This window comes from Argopecten irradians, chromosome 6, assembly GCF_041381155.1.
Source record: "Argopecten irradians isolate NY chromosome 6, Ai_NY, whole genome shotgun sequence".
NCBI classification, from domain to species: domain Eukaryota; kingdom Metazoa; phylum Mollusca; class Bivalvia; order Pectinida; family Pectinidae; genus Argopecten; species Argopecten irradians.
This window is the reverse complement of record NC_091139.1, coordinates 43879947-43900277: the sequence shown is the minus strand read 5'-3', so window position 1 is coordinate 43900277 and position 20331 is coordinate 43879947. Positions and strand designations below refer to the sequence as shown.

Sequence of the window (20331 nt, the reverse complement as noted above, 5' to 3'; positions counted from 1 at the left end):
AATGTAATATCGTGATCTATGGGGTAGAGGAGAAGGACACCAATATTCACCAGGAGAGAATGTAATATCGTGATCTATGGGGTAGAGGAGAAGGACACCAATATTCACCAGGAGAGAATGTAATATCGTGATCTATGGGGTAGAGGAGGACACCAATATTCACCAGGAGAGAATGTAATATCGTGATCTATGGGGTAGAGGAGAAGGACACCAATATTCACCAGGAGAGAATGTAATATCGTGATCTATGGGGTAGAGGAGAAGGACACCAATATTCACCAGGAGAGAATGTAATATCGTGATCTATGGGGTAGAGGAGGACACCAATATCCACCAGGAGAGAATGTAATATCGTGATCTATGGGGTAGAGGAGAAGGACACCAATATTCACCAGGAGAGAATGTAATATCGTGATCTATGGGGTAGAGGAGAAGGACACCAATATTCACCAGGAGAGAATGTAATATCGTGATCTATGGGTTAGAGGAGAAGGACACCAATATTCACCAGGAGATAATGTAATATCGTGATCTATGGGGTAGAGGAGGACACCAATATTCACCAGGAGAGAATGTAATATCGTGATCTATGGGGTAGAGGAGAAGGACACCAATATTCACCAGGAGAGAATGTAATATCGTGATCTATGGGGTAGAGGAGAAGGACACCAATATTCACCAGGAGAGAATGTAATATCGTGATCTATGGGGTAGAGGAGGAGGACACCAATATTCACCAGGAGAGAATGTAATATCGTGATCTATGGGGTAGAGGAGGACACCAATATTCACCAGGAGAGAATGTAATATCGTGATCTATGGGGTAGAGGAGAAGGACACCAATATTCACCAGGAGAGAATGAAATATCGTGATCTATGGGGTAGAGGAGAAGGACACCAATATTCACCAGGAGAGAATGTAATATCGTGATCTATGGGGTAGAGGAGAAGGACACCAATATTCACCAGGAGAGAATGTAATATCGTGATCTATGGGGTAGAGGAGAAGGACACCAATATTCACCAGGAGAGAATGTAATATCGTGATCTATGGGGTAGAGGAGGACACCAATATTCACCAGGAGAGAATGTAATATCGTGATCTATGGGGTAGAGGAGAAGGACACCAATATTCACCAGGAGAGAATGTAATATCGTGATCTATGGGGTAGAGGAGAAGACACCAATATTCACCAGGAGAGAATGTAATATCGTGATCTATGGGGTAGAGGAGGGGACACCAATATTCACCAGGAGAGAATGTAATATCGTGATCTATGGGGTAGAGGAGAAGGACACCAATATTCACCAGGAGAGAATGTAATATCGTGATCTATGGGGTAGAGGAGGACACCAATATTCACCAGGAGAGAATGTAATATCGTGATCTATGGGGTAGAGGAGGACACCAATATTCACCAGGAGAGAATGTCATATCGTGATCTATGGGGTAGAGGAGGACACCAATATCCACCAGGAGAGAATGTAATATCGTGATCTATGGGGTAGAGGAGAAGGACACCAATATTCACCAGGAGAGAATGTAATATCGTGATCTATGGGGTAGAGGAGGAGGACACCAATATTCACCAGGAGAGAATGTAATATCGTGATCTATGGGGTAGAGGAGAAGGACACCAATATTCACCAGGAGAGAATGTAATATCGTGATCTATGGGGTAGAGGAGGACACCAATATTCACCAGGAGAGAATGTAATATCGTGATCTATGGGGTAGAGGAGAAGGACACCAATATTCGCCAGGAGAGAATGTAATATCGTGATCTATGGGGTAGAGGAGAAGGACACCAATATTCACCAGGAGAGAATGTAATATCGTGATCTATGGGGTAGAGGAGAAGGACACCAATATTCACCAGGAGAGAATGTAATATCGTGATCTATGGGGTAGAGGAGAAGGACACCAATATTCACCAGGAGAGAATGTAATATCGTGATCTATGGGGTAGAGGAGAGAGGACACCAATATTCACCAGGAGAGAATGTAATATATCGTGATCTATGGGGTAGAGGAGAAGGACACCAATATTCGCCAGGAGAGAATGTAATATCGTGATCTATGGGGTAGAGGAGAAGGACACCAATATTCGCCAGGAGAGAATGTAATATCGTGATCTATGGGGTAGAGGAGGAGGACACCAATATTCACCAGGAGAGAATGTAATATCGTGATCTATGGGGTAGAGGAGAAGGACACCAATATTCACCAGGAGAGAATGTAATATCGTGATCTATGGGGTAGAGGAGAAGGACACCAATATTCACCAGGAGAGAATGTAATATCGTGATCTATGGGGTAGAGGAGGGACACCAATATTCACCAGGAGAGAATGTAATATCGTGATCTATGGGGTAGAGGAGAAGGACACCAATATTCACCAGGAGAGAATGTAATATCGTGATCTATGGGGTAGAGGAGGACACCAATATTCACCAGGAGAGAATGTAATATCGTGATCTATGGGGTAGAGGAGAAGGACACCAATATTCACCAGGAGAGAATGTAATATCGTGATCTATGGGGTAGAGGAGGACACCAATATTCACCAGGAGAGAATGTAATATCGTGATCTATGGGGTAGAGGAGAAGGACACCAATATTCACCAGGAGAGAATGTAATATCGTGATCTATGGGGTAGAGGAGAAGGACACCAATATTCACCAGGAGAGAATGTAATATCGTGATCTATGGGGTAGAGGAGAAGGACACCAATATTCACCAGGAGAGAATGTAATATCGTGATCTATGGGGTAGAGGAGGACACCAATATTCACCAGGAGAGAATGTAATATCGTGATCTATGGGGTAGAGGAGAAGGACACCAATATTCACCAGGAGAGAGAATGTAATATCGTGATCTATGGGGTAGAGGAGAAGGACACCAATATTCACCAGGAGAGAATGTAATATCGTGATCTATGGGGTAGAGGAGGACACCAATATTCACCAGGAGAGAATGTAATATCGTGATCTATGGGGTAGAGGAGAAGGACACCAATATTCACCAGGAGAGAATGTAATATCGTGATCTATGGGGTAGAGGAGAAGGACACCAATATTCACCAGGAGAGAATGTAATATCGTGATCTATGGGGTAGAGGAGGACACCAATATTCACCAGGAGAGAATGTAATATCGTGATCTATGGGGTAGAGGAGAAGGACACCAATATTCACCAGGAGAGAATGTAATATCGTGATCTATGGGGTAGAGGAGAAGGACACCAATATTCACCAGGAGAGAATGTAATATCGTGATCTATGGGGTAGAGGAGGACACCAATATTCACCAGGAGAGAATGTAATATCGTGATCTATGGGGTAGAGGAGAAGGACACCAATATTCACCAGGAGAGAATGTAATATCGTGATCTATGGGGTAGAGGAGAAGGACACCAATATTCACCAGGAGAGAATGTAATATCGTGATCTATGGGGTAGAGGAGAAGGACACCAATATTCACCAGGAGAGAATAACCCACAATACTAATACTGCAAACAGAATTCTCAACAAATGTGGCATTGAGGATAAGGATAACGTCAAATGTATTAGACTCGGGAAATTCACCAAGGAGAATGACGAAATAAAACAAGGCCTTTGTTGGTATCACTTTCCTCACCAGAAGTGAAGAAATCAATGTTCAGTAAAATCAGAACACTCGGACAAATTTGTTCCAACAAAATCCTTTAGGATAGGTTGCAGTACATTGTAATATCAACAGCTTTCCAGCAGACAAGCATACTTTAGAACTAATCAGGGAAAAAACTCACTCTCTAGGAAGGCTTTCACAAGTAAAGACCCTGAAATAAGGAAGGACTACAACAACATAAGAAACAAAGTAAGAAATGCCACCCGGAAACTTAGGAAAGAATTTGAGTACAGCCTGGCAAATAAAGCAAAATTTATACAGCATATCAGATGACAAGAGCTCTCTTAAGGTTTCACAGGATAAACAAAAGGCGGATGTGCTAGCAACATTTTTCAGTCAAGTATTTGTAACTGAGCTAAGCGAAGATATACCTAGAATTAAAAGCATAACAGTAACTGAGGACATGATACCTCTCCAAGTCAACAGACAGCAAGTACACAACTGTCTTTCAAAACTTAAAACAGAGAAATCACCCGGACTGGATGAACTTCACCCTCACTACTTGAAAAACACAGCAAATTCTATAAGCATACCGCTAACAATCCTGTTCAATCAGTCACTGACCACCGGAGCTCTACCACTAGATTAGAGAAATGCAAGAGTCTGCGCCATATACAAAAAAGGTGACACATGTGAAGCTGGGAATTATCGCCCGGTGAGTCTGACCTCAGTTGTATGTAAAATACTGGAAACCATTATAAGGGAGCACATAACGAAACACATGAGGACCAACAAGTATTTTTCTACAAAACAGTTCGGCGTCATATTAGGAAGGTCCACTTCTCTACAATTACTTGGAGGTTTAGATAAATGGACACATGCACTGGACAATGGTCATGCTATCGATTGCATATATATGGATTACAAGAAGGCCTTCGACACGGTCCTTCACCAACGTCTCCTCAATAAACTAGGCGCATATAACTTCTGAAGTCAACTAAACACTTGGATCTCAAACTTTCCTATAGGAAGGTATCAAAAAGTCACAGTTAACGGGGAAGATTCAGAGTGGACAAAAGTCACTTCTGGAATACCACAAGGTTCAGTGCTCGGACCACTTCTCTTTGTCATCTTCATTAATGAGCTCCCTAATCTAGTTAACTCTGAGATATATTTTTTTGCAGACGACACAAAAATTTTCAAAATAATATCCAACGAAGAAGATAGGAAAATCCTGCAAAACGATTTGGATACCATGAGCAAATGGAGTGAAGATTGGTTATTAAAAATGTAAACACATGCATATTGGAAAGTATACAGATACAAACCACCATTAAAACTTAATGAATAAACAACTGCTGACTACAACAAGTGAGAAAGACATTGGAGTAACTATAGCATCAGATTTAAGCTTTGAAAACTATATCAACAACAAAGTAAAAAAGCCAATTCAATATTTGGTATGTTACGTAGAACATTTCATTTTATGGACACAAAGTTATTTATACCATTATACAAATCACTTGTCAGGTCCCAGCTAGATTACGCAAGTTTAATCTGGTATCCGTACAAAAACAAGGAAATCGACCTGATAGTAAGTGTTCAACAACGGGCCACCAGATGCCTGCCCAGACTACAGAAACTGCCATACGAGGAAAGGCTGAAAAAAACTGAAATTGCCCAGTTTATCATACCGGCGTATGCGTGGGGACATGATTGAGGTGTTCAAAATGATTTCTGGAATATAAGATAAAGACTGCTGTAACTGTATAAGCTTACGGTCAGATATGGCCCCCAAACATAGTGCTAGAAGAAATTAAAAAAAAAACTCTACCTCCTACATTCAACATCAACATTGAGGAAAAACTATTTTACTGTAAGAACTGTCAGAATTTGGAACTCTCTTCCAGAATCTGTTATATCATCACCTAATATAAACTGTTTTAAAAATAATTTAGACCAATTCTACGGAAAACCAAGACCTACTCTATAATTATAGAGCAGAGTTATCATTATAAACTGTGTTAACAATATAAACATGAACACCTTGAAATTATCAACATGGAAATCGAACATTTCTTTAAAAAAAACTTAAGTAACGAAACTATATAAATTATTACCTGCAATGCAACATGTACATTATATATAATGTATGTATTTATTGTATGATTATGAGTTCAGTGTAGAGGACCTCAATCCTGTACAAGAAAATAAACTAAACTAAACTTAACTTAAATACCGCCCGGTAGTTGACTATCACTGCGCCAGACGGCAAAACAGCGTTATCATATATTACGCAGGTAATATTGCATATGTTTAGTGTTGTTACCTCATCTCAGGCAATCGATATGTATTTTCTTAGGTTATCAATCTTTTTTTAAAGGTGATAAAAACAGAAGGGACATGGAAAATGAGATAATACGCTAGTAACATTTGTATGTCCTATCTAAACATATACCAGTTTGATATTTGCTTATATTTTGTCTCTAAATAGTAAAATTAATGAAAGCAATCTTCACATCTTTTCGAAGACAGATTTTTTTTCTATGACTTACCTCCCTTGAGTTCCGATGAGTTGTGACGTCATCTGAGACAATCAACTAACGGAAGCCGGTGTGCCGATCGCGGAACTGTCAACATGCATGTGTATTTTAGCCATAGGTCTTAGTACTTACGGAAATACACACGGAGAAAAATATGTTATATTTCGACTTATTGGGTAGCGTGATTTATCCCCTACATAATGACACATTATTGACGTCATAAGCTATAAAATGACGTCACTATATGTAAATGATGATGTCACTAATGTCAAGTACATATATAGTTTACACATAAAATTAACCGGGGAGTTTTGATATACATACTGGTAATTTTATGTGCGAAATAAGATCGTAGTGAAAATGGACAATTATTGCGGCCTTCCTATTTAGACTTACGTTTTGATGAAAAAATCATCCGTTACAAGCATACGGTGACATAAAAAAAATACACGCAGATTATTTATCTGTTGTGTCTTTTTGCCTCCTATTTTCGTCGACTGAAATGTTCTGCGCATTTAAAAGAAAAAAAAGGGTCCTCCTAAACAGTTTTCATACTTCACTTTAGGGATTCTACTGCATGTAGTTAAAAAAATCTGAGCAAGACAATTAATTCATTATTAAATTTCTTTGTACTTTGAGTTAAACAACAATGTGCCGATGGCGTTAAGCTGGTATGTTCAGATCAAGCAGGGTTGCATAATGATATGATGACATTAACAATATTATCATTATTTAAATGCAGGTAATTTAAAATCGAAAAATTACAATGTTGAAAACGCTTTAAAATTATCAAAATACATCGTAAAACTCATCACAGCCATTGTAAATAGTAATATTTTTTCCTTCTCGGGGGAGACCTTCGGACCCCCAAACACCAAAATATCGCGCCTTCGCCGCTCGCAAAATCATTAAAATACATCGTGAAACTCATATCTCAGCCATTCTAAATCGTAATATGTTTTCCTGGGGGTCTCCCCCGAACCCTCAAAACACCACAATGCTCGCCAATTTGGCCAATTTGCGTACTCATTAATTTCCTGTTATATTCTACATAGTACATTTGCGTAGATCTATATGTAGAATACGAATTTTACCGATTTTTTTAGCTAGACCGCTAAATCGTCTCATAGTGTTCAATTGGCTATCTAGTGCGTCCATATTGACATAAACTAACTAATTCTCAAATCAATGTGGACTGTTCGTATACTTTTAAAATTTACTTAAGGTCGACAGATTTGTTATTTCCAAAACTGCGCACGCTCAGATAATATATAATGAAGTGGTCTTGTGAATGATTTGTGTTTTATAAGAAAGATGTTGTTTCATGGCCCTGTGTTGTATTAAACATGCATATCTTGTCCACGAGTACATGTCATGCATATTTGGTCATTGTATCTAGTACCTGTGTTTTGTCCCGTCTTTTTTATCGGTCGTGCGTGTAGTGTTACTATTGTACATGTTATTCTATTTTCGTACACGGAAAGCCCCGAAATTTTGTCGAATAAATCCGTAAAACTCATTACAGAACTTTAAAAAAAATAAGCCTAACCCTTTCTGTGCGGTGTTCCGAACGATTAAGTTCCAAATAGGAAATAGATGTGTGTAGTACATATATAAGGCGGGATAGGGGCACGTTTGTCGCGGTATGATAGGATTTTAGAAAGGATATGAAAGGTGACGGGGTCTACTTTATATGCATTATATGTATGTATGACACACCCGTAGCCTACACGATGTCAAATGACTTTTGACCTAAAGAATATAACAATTTTATAGCCCAGAATATGACGATTAGAATGAGTAAACGATCGTTTTTATTATATCAGGGTATGTTACAGATTGTATATTATATATACGGATACATGTCCACTTATCAATATAGCAATTACACGTAGCGCGACTGTTTTAAATATCTATAATCGCCAATACCGCAACACTGCCCCCATTGAATTTCCTGGCTCTTGTCACAGCTGTTTGTCTCAGATGACGTCACGAATCTACGGCCACCTGGTGATATCAGGGGCGAGGGTCGTTGTGGACTTCGTTTCAAGCACATTTTATGGAAATTACGTCAAATACAACCTGTATTTTTTGTTGGAAATCATAAAGTGCGTCACAATAAACAAATATCAACACAAAAATAGCATATTTAAAATCTGTTTTTATCACCTTTAAGAAACTTTAAAATTTAATCGTGGGTCTTTAATATTCTCTATATTCTATTATTAAAGAAGCTAATATGATGTATCAGTATATACATCCATCATGTAAATTCAAATCACAAAATTGTTCGATATCAAAAGGTCGCCATCGAATACTGTAAAGTGCTACGTCTAAATTTCGCGTAATTGCAATAAAACGTCGAGGTATGAAAGAAAAATACTCTTTCATATGTGGATATGAAGGATAGGGATATTCTACCCGAGGTGCACAAAATGTAGTAAAACCCGAGGCTTTCATATTTTCCTTTCATACCTCGACGTTTTATTGCAATTTTACAACTATAATATCCCGCCATTTTGAAACAATTCATGGAAATCCACGACTAAAATGTCAAATTACGTTAAATTGTTCAACAAAAAAATCGTTGTTTGCATCTTTTATAGAAAAAAATGATAAAGTTTGTGAAAAAAATGTTAAAATTTTACCGAAGAAATAGAAATTTTGTCGACGACGTGACGTCACGAGGCTTTATTGCATGTGAAATTCATACCTACAGGTGTAATACTGGCTGGTCCAGGGCAATACACTCATGTCGCCTGCGGCTGTATTGCATGTCTACCCATGCAATAAAGCCTCGTGACGTCACGGCGTCAACAAAATCTCTATTTCCTCGGTAAAATTTAAACATTTTTTTCACAAATATGACTGGTTTTACTATAAAAGATGCACACGATGAAATTTGTGTTGAAAATATCACATAAAATTTCATGTATGGAAAATTGATTTCCAGTCGTGGATTTCTTCGAATTTATTTCAAAATGGCTGGATATTATAGTTGTAAAATTTCAATAAAACGTCGAGGTATGAAAGAAAAATACTCTTTCATAAGTAGATATGAAGGATAGGGATATTCTACCCTCGGGATCACAAAATGTTGCAAAACCCTCGGCAAGCCTCGGGTTTTACTACATTTTGTGACCCTCGGGTAGAATATCCCTATCCTTCATATCCATATATGAAAGAGTCTTATAATATATATATACTCGTTTCCGTAAAATGAATTAAAACAAATGGAATATAACAATTTATACTAGTACCTTTGATGTAAAAAAAAATCAATTTGTATATTTAATTTATCGATTTATTATATATCTTGAAAGTATAATTATGTCTTTTATTTCTGACTTGGAGGTAAACTTTTCGAAAGTTGATCAGGGCATTCAAAAGTTATCAATACTTTACATTCACTTTACTTTGTCATCCACACTTACGTTCTGGGTAATCGTACATCAATTGATGTGATTGGTCTTCTTCAGTGACTGTAGGCTCTAGAAAATAAGGTAGAATAACGATAAAACGAGTCACCACATTTCATCGAGGTATTTACCTTATATATGACACTAAAAACATCAAACTGAATCGGTACACTGCAACTCAATTTTTGCACACATGGTGCAATGTGGCACTGAAAGCAGTAAGGAGTCCATATGGGCCATGTGTTGTAATTAAAAGCTGAATCGCTATGATTGGACGTCTGATGGATGTCTGATGAAAGTTCAACATATTTAGTTTAAACGTTATGTGTACTTTGATTCAGTCCTGTGTCTTATAACAATTGATGTTTAGCAAGGGTTTACCTTGTAATTTAAAACATGTTTTACTGTCATTAACTATTAACAGTAGGGTTTAGACACAGGTTTTCCCATGAGTCGCGCGTCTTTTCACTAGTGTTAGGCTGGTCTAAGAGTTTACCTTGTGAAGATACCTACCCCACGATGTGATAGCCGTATAATGACGGAAATAAATATCTAGAATGTATAGTGACCATTTCCATTTTCACAAAATTATCTTTTTGATTTTTTATTATTATATATCTGGACAAATACGTATTTTAAACTAGTACAACAATACACTTGATATTAATATTGTGCTATTTATAACAATTATAAAATTCAATTCTAAAATTTTCCCTTAAAATGAAATATTTGTGTGTACATTCTTGCACGAATGTGGGTGTGTGTAAGGGTGAGTGTGTGGGTGGGAGTGTGTGGGTGTGAGGATGTGTGGGTGTGTGTATGTGTGTTTTTATGTGTGCTCGCGAGTGATATGTGATTGTGAATACATATATATGTGTACCTGTATATTGTTTTATGTGACTGTGTACATTGTGTTGTAATGTAATTATGCAAAAATTAAAAAAATTAAAAAAAAAAAAAATTTTATATATCTGGACAGATATTGTGACGAATCTATGCTCTATATATACCTAATTAATATGATGTTAAGTATATAATGTATCGTGATTTGTGGCCGATTTAAAAACCCTCAGCAGCACAGAAAGGATACTCCAGCTTCTTCATGGGACACCTTATCAATGTCTTACCTCTATCACCCCCGTATCTATGTGCTCCCATTTCACCGCGGTATAAATCAGAATAGCCTACAAAAAAGGCATTCAGTTAACACTGTAATGGTATGTTTATGACATTTTCCTAATTTCGTACACATCAACATCTTATATAAGAATTATTATATTACAGCTATACGGTCAAATTATTTTACATCGAAAACTGACGACTGAACGAAACAAATATATATATCTATCTCGAATTTTATGCATCCAATTATGACCTTATGGACTTTTCGTGACATAAAAAAATATTTATAAATGAAATAAAGTACTTGTATTATCAGTAGAGACCTACCATGTTGATTTATGTGATATCGTTCTGCTAAGGCTTTTAATACTTTTTGGAAACCATCCATGGTTGTCTTCATTTTCCTGAAACATTTCAAATTGAATCATTTTTTTTCTCTATCTTAGACATACAAAAAATTCTGTCTTGAAATTGGCCAGAAATAGGCCATAATTTTACATCAGACAAATTGACTGTGAATTGACTATATTTACCAGTTCAATTTAAGGTAGAGAGAGTGTGAATATCAGATATTTACCTGTGTATAATATTTCTCGTGCTTCAGCATGGCTATGTATTTTGTAGACTGTGATATATTCGTGCTATGTCTCATGAGGAGTCATTACATATTTTAAAGAGCTACCAGAGCTTATAACAGATTACTGTTTTAAATTTTGTTCGCTCTATTCCTTTTCCGCTAAAACATAACAAATATTGTGAATGCATGAATCCAGCATTGTGCTAAGTTGTTTTAAATCAGTATCGCGCTAAATTTTGATTGCGTTAAACCTAACAGTTTGTTGGTTTGTTTTCGCTGAACTACTTACCAATATAGAAAAGCAGTAACCACCACGAGAATTATAAATAAGACATACAGGAGACAAATAGCGACAACAAGTCCAATACTGGTACCGCCTGGTTCTACTGAAACAACCATAAAACAATCGGCAAAATCTTATATTATTTAGCTACAACTAGAAATACTCAAATGTTTGGGGTGAATTAACGCTAGAACTATGAGGTAAAACCTTATTTGTGTTGATATCTTAATTTCTATTTTGATTCAGGCTGAACTGACCCATTTCACGAAAACAAACTAAATAGTCCTTGATACAAGGTATCAACGATTCAAACCAATGAATTTAATTTTAAATGACTTTGTAGTATGTTTCTACCATGTCTTTCCCAAGAAGAAATAAGCAAGGACTCTTATGTAGAGAACAAACACGTTTTTCATTAATCAAATGGCTAAGCTAATATCACAGTCTGACAACATTGGCCTTAGGTAGATGTAGATAAGTCTCCATCACCTTGGAATGAGTTCATATTCTAATAATTTACCAAGTCGTAATGTTTAATGTTTGAACTACTAAATAATAATAAATCATAATTTCAACAATGTTGTACCCATATTATTATTTTGCTCCTGGGCATCAGCTGACTCGTCGTATTTACAGACACAAGGACTACCCTTCTCTCCTTTCTGTCCATCTTCACCTCGCTCACCTTTAAGTTTAATAAAGCAAACATCACATTTATTGACGTGTTTTTTTGTGGGACTAGCGTACTTAATAAAATTATAACTAAGGAAATGATGCATTATCATAGTTTTGAATAATAATGCTATGATAAAAAGATATACAGGACGAAAAAGTAATTTCAACAAAATATTTTCAAATGATCTGCCCCTTTATTGAGACACAAAAAGAACATACTAACGACTTTCACATAATTTCCACATAAATATTCTATTCTTTGAAATCGTATTGAAAATATCATTTATGTATATAGATGTCCCGTCCTGTTACGACACACCATGGATAATTGGATATAGATGTCCCGTCCTGTTACGACACACCATGGATAATTGGATATAGATGTCCTGTCCTGTTACGACACACCATGGATAATTGGATATAGATGTCCCGTCCTGTTACGACACACCATGGATAATTGGATATAGATGTCCCGTCCTGTTACGACACACCATGGATAATTGGATATAGATGTCCCGTCCTGTTACGACACACCATGGATAATTGGATATAGATGTCCCGTCCTGTTACGACACACCATGGATAATTGGATATAGATGTCCCGTCCTGTTACGACACACCATGGATAATTGGATATAGATGTCCCGTCCTGTTACGACACACCATGGATAATTGGATATAGATGTCCCGTCCTGTTACGACACACCATGGATAATTGGATATAGATGTCCCGTCCTGTTACGACACACCATGGATAATTGGATATAGATGTCCCGTCCTGTTACGACACACCATGGATAATTGGATATAGATGTCCCGTCCTGTTACGACACACCATGGATAATTGGATATAGATGTCCCGTCCTGTTACGACACACCATGGATAATTGGATATAGATGTCCCGTCCTGTTACGACACACCATGCATAATTGGATATAGATGTCCCGTCCTGTTACGACACACCATGGATAATTGGATATAGATGTCTCGTCCTGTTACGACACACCATGGATAATTGGATATAGATGCAAGGCACGGACTAATATATGACATCAGAATGTATATTTCCACCATATGCATAAGTTATTTTTTATATACAATGGGATTGGGCACAAGTATTCCAACATATATGAATTGCATTTGCATTGGTAAGTGGAAGCCTTACCTGTCTTTCCAGGTAAGCCTGGAAGTCCATCGCGACCTGTCAGAAATCAGGAAAGTAAATATCAATTTACTTACAAAGTGCTTACATTAATGTTGTCACTAAGATTTACATTCATATGTCGAAACCATCACAAATCTTTGTTTCTATAGTTATAAAGACACCTATAGAAAGCCAATCACAGGCCCTTGTTTCTATAGTTATAAAGACACCTATAGAAAGCCCATCACAGGCCTTTGTTTCTATAGTTATAAAGACACATATAGAAAGCCCATCACAGGCCCTTGTTTCTATAGTAATAAAGTCACCTATAGAAAGCCCATCACAGGCCTTTGTTTCTTTAGTTATAAAGACACATATAGAAAGCCCATCACAGGCCCTTGTTTCTATAGTTATAAAGACACCTATAGAATTCCATCAAAGGCCTTTGGTTCTATAGTTATAATGACACCGATAGAAAGCCCATCACAGGCCTTTGCTTCTATAGTTATAAAGACGCCTACAGAATGCCCATCACAGGCCCTTAATTTTATAGTTATAAAGACATCTATAGAAAGCCTATCACAGGCCCTTGGTGCTATAGTTATAATGACACCTATAGAAAGCCCATCACAGGCCCTTGGTTCTATAGTTATAAAGACACCAACAGAAAGCCTTTCACAGGCCCTTGATTCTATAGTTATATAGACACCTACAGAAAGCCAATCACAGGCCTTTGTTTCTATACTTATAAAGACACCTTGAGAAAGCCCATCACAGGCCCTTGATTCTATAGTTATATAGACACCTACAGAAAGCCAATCACAGGCCTTTGTTTCTATACTTATAAAGACACCTTGAGAAAGCCAATCACAGGCCCTTGGTCTATAATTACACCAATAGAAAGCCCATCACAGGCCCTTGTTTCTATAGTTATAAAAACACCTACAGAAAGTTCATCACAGGCACTGTTTCTATAGTTCTTAAGACACCAATAGAAAGCCCATCTATAGTTATAAAGACACCTATAGAAAACCCATCACAGGCCTTTGTTTCTATAGTTATAAAGACACCTACAGAAAGCTCATCACAGGCCCCTGTTTCTATAGGTATAAAGACACCTATAGAAAACCCATCACAGGCCTTTGTTTCTATAGTTATAAAGACACATACAGAGAGCCCATCACAGGCCCCTGTTTCTATAGTTCTAAAGACACATATAGAAAGCCCATCACAGGCCCTTGATTCTAAAGTTATAAAGACACCTATAGATTTGTGTTACACTACGGCCAATCTTTTGCTGGTGCATACTAAATGCTATATCTACAAAAGATGTGAAGATATCAATTATGTCGTCAAAGACCGCTGCTATTTGTGACACAAAAACAAGAAATAATAAAACAGTTATGATCAAATAAGAGTTTTATAAAAACCTCATTCTCCACAAGTCTGATAATACAAGGGCCACTATTGTAAATCAACTTTTTGTGATGAAATATTCAAATTAGACTAACCTGGTCTACCATTCATTCCATGTCGCCCGGGCAAACCTGTTTCACCTGTACCACAAGAAACAGATTACCATTTATAGTACACTACAAACAATACTTCATCTGTAATGATCTAAAAAGTTAAAAATGTTAAAAACAAGTCAGGTTAATAATTATAAGTATCTTTTGTTTGTATTTGTAAGATAGTTGTCTGATCAGCGTTTTAAAATAAAAGATCAAATAAGCCACACAGTTTGAAATAGATATAAAAATGTGGGTTAAATTACAGCAGACAATATGTACATATATCAAGAAAAAAGGGAGATATTGGAACAATATAACTGTTGTAAATTTATACTTACATACCTTTTTCACCTGAACAAGAAAAAAAATTATCAAGTCATTGAAAAATGATACGTCTTTGAAAATAAATGACTGAATTGATAGAATCATTCAATATATAGAGTTCACTCTATTGAATGCCTATTATATATGGGACAAGGAAGTAATTCCAACCGTGTGGGAAAAAAACATTGTCAAATTTTCGATGCGATCTGCCCCTTTATCAAGACATACAAAACGAACACGATTACATAATAGGATACGAACAGTAATGCGGGACATAGTAGGCAAATATTTAACTGTACAGCACAATGTAGCGCAATTTACCCTTCGGCAAGTGGCAGCCGAAGGCCGGATCTATTATAGAGATGTATAATTTAAAACATTATTTACCTTTTAAAGGGTCTAATATATGCATCATATGATTATCTTTGTAATAAGTTTTGGTATATTTCACCCCTGAAAACACATTTAGACTCATTCTAAGTGAAAAGACTGGATCAGCCCATTATCAAAATTAAGGAGTGAATGTGATTGAACACTTCATAGACAAAAACATTTTAACTGAAATGTTAAGATCTCGATCTCTGCGGACCCTGGAAATCTTGAGGAATTCTTTTTGTCGAGTCTCGAGTTTCGAGTCAACTTTTTCGATTTTCGAGTCAACCTTTTCTAGTTTCGGGTCAACTTTTTCGAGTTTCGAGTAAGCCTTTTCGAGTTTCTAGTTAACTTTTTCGAGTTTCGAGTCTACTCTTCTGAGTTTCGAGTTATCTTTTTCGAGTTTCGAGTTACAGACTCTTAATATTTTTTTCACATATATGGCATTTCTTTAATATTTTTGCTTTCAATCTCTGTAACTTTAACATTAGGCCTACTATATCTTATTCTTTCTTTTATTAAAGAAGTGCTAAGTCCCGGAAAATTGCCAATTACCATACATTATAGATAAAGTTTGGTAAATATTTGGAATTTTATCCGATAAGCAATGTTTATGTCTACGTGTTGTTCGTTGTTATTCTGATATATTTTACTGGACAATGTGAATTTGCCTTAAAATTTAAAAATCTTCAAGATACTTATCAACGTGATGTTATATCACCCGTATTGGATTTCGATTTTTATTTTGTTTAGTACAATACTATGCCCTGGCCAAAAAATGGGCATTTATTATTCAGATATTTCAAAAGGAACGGAAAACCGCCATTGTTTAGCAAAACGCAAAAAACTACTTCGTTAAATGCATAGTTTTTAAATATCAAGTATTTGTAAAACGAGACATTCTGCCTTTATTCAAAACCGCGATCACTCAAACCTCTAACCCTTCAAATACGCCATGTTTAGGGTATTTTTTATACATATTTATTCTAATAATAGCTCCAGAACAAGTGCACGGGGTACCAATATATTGACTGCGCACCGATCACTCATTGTCATTCAAGATGTACATTTTTTCTGTGCTTTTTATGATCAGGGTATGCCTTAAATTGAAAAATATAAAACTTTACGATTTTTCCAGAAAAAACCAGAACGGACGGACTACGTCAATATAGTGTTGCCATGTTCTCCCTCTACTATGATTAATTGTGACGTCATACATATAGGTTCCCGAGTCAGAAATTAATTAAAATATATCAATATACCATAATAAAGATTAAGAATTTTGCTTACTTAGTCAGCATTCTTTCCAATGCAAACATCTGATTATTCGCATTGAAAACAGAGTTTCGAGTATATGCCAATATTTCATGTATGTTTTACATGATATGCTATGTAGCCGCTATTAAAAATAAAATAAAGTGAAAAAAGCACGAACAAATAATCTGTCACATGAAATTTACAAAATGTAACTCGAAACTCAAAAATTTTGACTCGAAACTCGAAAATGTTGACTCGAAACTCGACACTCGACCAAAAGTCACTCTCGGAAATCTTTGTGTACTTTATATAACTTACCGAATGCTATCTTGTTACAGTCTGCATCGGGACAACATACCTCGCTGTCAAGTAAAGTAATAATTCATAGATACACGTGTGACAAATACATTTAAAAATAGGATATCCCATTTAAAGACCTAAGGTAAAATATTCACCTGTTAATAAAAACCTTACCAGACAATTAATAAGATACAAATCAGAAATTTCAAAATGCCGATCATATCAAAAATAGTTTTGATTGTTCAACACTAGTAACTAGAATAAACTGTTTTGGTATTATCAATGCTTATCAGTTTGACAAGTTGAGGTAAAAAACAAAACAAAAAAAACCCTAAAATTATCATCACCGCCCTTTTAAAGGTGCAATATCTAATCATGATAATCTGTTCTTGCCTGTATGTCACCTGAACGTATCAGGGAAAAATGAATTAAAAACCAGAGCTTTTTAATTCTGATTGCATAAAGTAAAAATGTTTATTTAAGACAGCAATACTCGTGATTATTTATTTCCCCCTTTTATAAATCAATTTTAAGTATAGGAACAATACTACGGTCACGCAGGAATTTTTCGTTCTAACTAATTGTTGGAGGTAACATCTAGAAAATAAAGAGAACGTTACCTGACAGTGCAACTCCCGAACTCGGATCTGTAAAGACAATAAATGTTGGATTAACAATGGAAATGGTATGGAATGTTCTAAGACCTTAAATCAGACGATAACCGTACTAACGAGTTCTTTGATATTTTAAACACATATTTGTAAAACATGTCTCACTCATATTTGTAAAACATGTCTCACACATATTTGTAAAACATGTCTCACACATATTTGTAAAACATGTCTCACACATATTTGTAAAACATGTCTCACACATATTTGTAAAACATGTCTCACACATGTCTCACACATATTTGTAAAACATGTCTCACACATATTTGTAAAACATGTCTCACACATATTTGTAAAACATGTCTCACACATATTTGTAAAACATGTCTCACACATTTTTGTAAAACATGTCTCACACATATTTGTAAAACATGTTCATTATCAGTTCAGTAATCACAGTGAACGTCAATGACTTTCGTAACCAACCTCGAAACAACATTGACATTACATAAACGTTTTACATGTCCTGTTCACTTTTCTGACGAAGTTGATAGTGTACCTACTTTTAACTCAGTCAGAGTGTATTCATCGGTTTTGTGTAGTAAAATCCTCACATACTCGAAATACAAACTTTAACAACGTAGTCCTACTTCATTTATAAACATGTAGGCAGGAACAGATGAACGTTTTTTACTTATTAAAAGTACGAATATTTCTTTGACAACAACAGAATGAACTAAGCCGAAAATATCACATAAAACTTACCTTACATCCTGGATATGTAACACTACCACCAGAGAAATCATTCTGAACACACCACCCGCCATTGTGCAGGTCTGAGTCAGGATAATATCTCCATAAGTGAGGACAAGTTGGAGGATTTATTTAAAACCCTAAAAAAACATATGTGTATGTGTGTTTACGGACTATTACCTGCTGGGGTACCATTATAGTCAGTGTAACGCTACAGAGGTGGGGAGGTGTGTATTTAGGGTCATAGTCTTTATAGCCTATTGTAACGACCCTTTCAAGTAGAGACTTACTCGTTTGTGTGACTGTTCACCCCATAACCTATACTGCTTTCTCAGTTGTGAACATTTTATTTGACTTTTGACGTCTGTGAGTAAATATTGCTGAATGAATTGTGATAGTGTTGTTTCACACTTTCAGGTTTGCTTTACAGACCTGTGACATAGCCATGGCATTGTGAGTGACCAGCTGGTCCTTATATGATGCAAGAAACGTTGATTACAATACATTTACAAGGCAATGCTATAAGTATATATACTGAAGTAAATGAACATATGAACCTTTGATCTGTGAGATGTCTTAGGTATGTCGGTATGTAAAATAAGGCATCACCTGTCTATTGTCATCCAAGCGTAGCGAATGTATAATATATTCAAATTACCCCCCAAATATAGATCATATTCACAACTCAATCTGATATCTTGCTGTCGGGGTAAAGTCTAGTAAAACCCACAAAATCCTAAATAAATCTGAATAAATATTTTTTCTGCATTACAACTGAAAATATTACCTTATTACCCTTAGAAATGTCATACAGTACCTGCACCAACTACAGTCAATTTACAGTCAGAACTCTAAGACATTCAAATTACAACCAAAGAAGTGTTTAAAAAACAATCAAAATTACATACATCAAAATCACAAATACCAGATGGGTTACATCCTAAAGTTCTAAAGGAAGCCAATGTATTTGTCTCCCCTTATCAATATTCTTTTATAAATCACTACAAGAAGGAGTTCTACCATCAGAATGAAAGGAGGCAAATATAACACCAATTTTTATAAAAGGAAATAAAAAAGGAAAGCAGAAAATTAGAGACCAGTTAGTTTGACCAGCATCATTGTAAAATGTTTTGAATCTATTCTTAGAGACAGTATGATGGGACATTAAGATCGGAATAATATTATTGCTGACGCACAATTTGGCTTCATCAAAGGAAAATCTACAATTCTTCAACTACTGGAAGTACACGATGAAATTACCAAAAAGCTGGACGAGGGAGGAAATCTGGATATGATATATTTGGACTTTAAAAAGATTTTGACACCTTGCCACATAAGCGTCTAATAAAAAACTAATGAATGTTGGAGTACGAGGTAACATTGTCACATGGATATCCCAATTCTTAGAAGGGAGACGTCAAAGAGTGGTAGTCAACGGAATACATTCTGACATGGTATAAGTAGATAGTGGAGTTCCTCAAGTTAGTGTTCTGGGACCTATCCTCTTCATCGTATATATAAATGATCTGCCAAAAGCAATACTCGGTAAATCAAAACTATTTGGGGACAATACGAAAATTATGGTACATATAACCAACTTGAAGATTCCGAAAAAAATCAAAGTGATTTGGACAAATTAAGTGAATGGTCAATTGAAGTTTAATAAATCGAAGTGTAAAACACTATATTTTGGACAAAGAAATCCAAATTTTGAGTATGTCATGCGAGAAGAAGATGGATCCCTCCAACAAATGTCTTGCTACAAATATACTTTCGACACAGAGCTTAAATTTAATCTACATGTTATTGTAGCAAATTGTGTGATTG

At 36.0% G+C, this 20331-nt stretch overlaps 1 protein-coding gene across 5 annotated transcripts in view; it reads right to left on the bottom strand.

Annotated features, from left to right (window-relative positions):
• LOC138325999 (uncharacterized) overlaps positions 1-18702 on the bottom strand; it is a 33771-nt gene extending 15069 nt beyond the window's left edge. The window contains exons 1-12 of one of the 5 annotated variants that reach the window (XM_069272070.1): positions 18517-18702; positions 17761-17787; positions 17159-17202; positions 15226-15238; positions 14888-14932; positions 13398-13433; positions 12143-12241; positions 11563-11659; positions 11024-11100; positions 10702-10758; positions 9590-9646; positions 6168-6242 (exon numbers count right to left, since the gene is read on the bottom strand). In XM_069272070.1, coding sequence (XP_069128171.1) covers positions 6196-6242; positions 9590-9646; positions 10702-10758; positions 11024-11100; positions 11563-11659; positions 12143-12241; positions 13398-13433; positions 14888-14903 — 486 coding nt within the window. In that variant the 5' untranslated portion in view covers positions 14904-14932; positions 15226-15238; positions 17159-17202; positions 17761-17787; positions 18517-18702 and the 3' untranslated portion in view covers positions 6168-6195. Of the gene's footprint in view, positions 1-6167; positions 6243-9589; positions 9647-10701; positions 10759-11023; positions 11101-11562; positions 11660-12142; positions 12242-13397; positions 13434-14887; positions 15000-15225; positions 15239-17158; positions 17203-17760; positions 17788-18314; positions 18469-18516 lie in introns of those variants that run through there. The other 4 variants (XM_069272069.1, XM_069272066.1, XM_069272068.1 and 1 more) reach the window with 4 other exon arrangements.
• Between the last annotated feature and the right edge of the window lie 1629 nt (positions 18703-20331).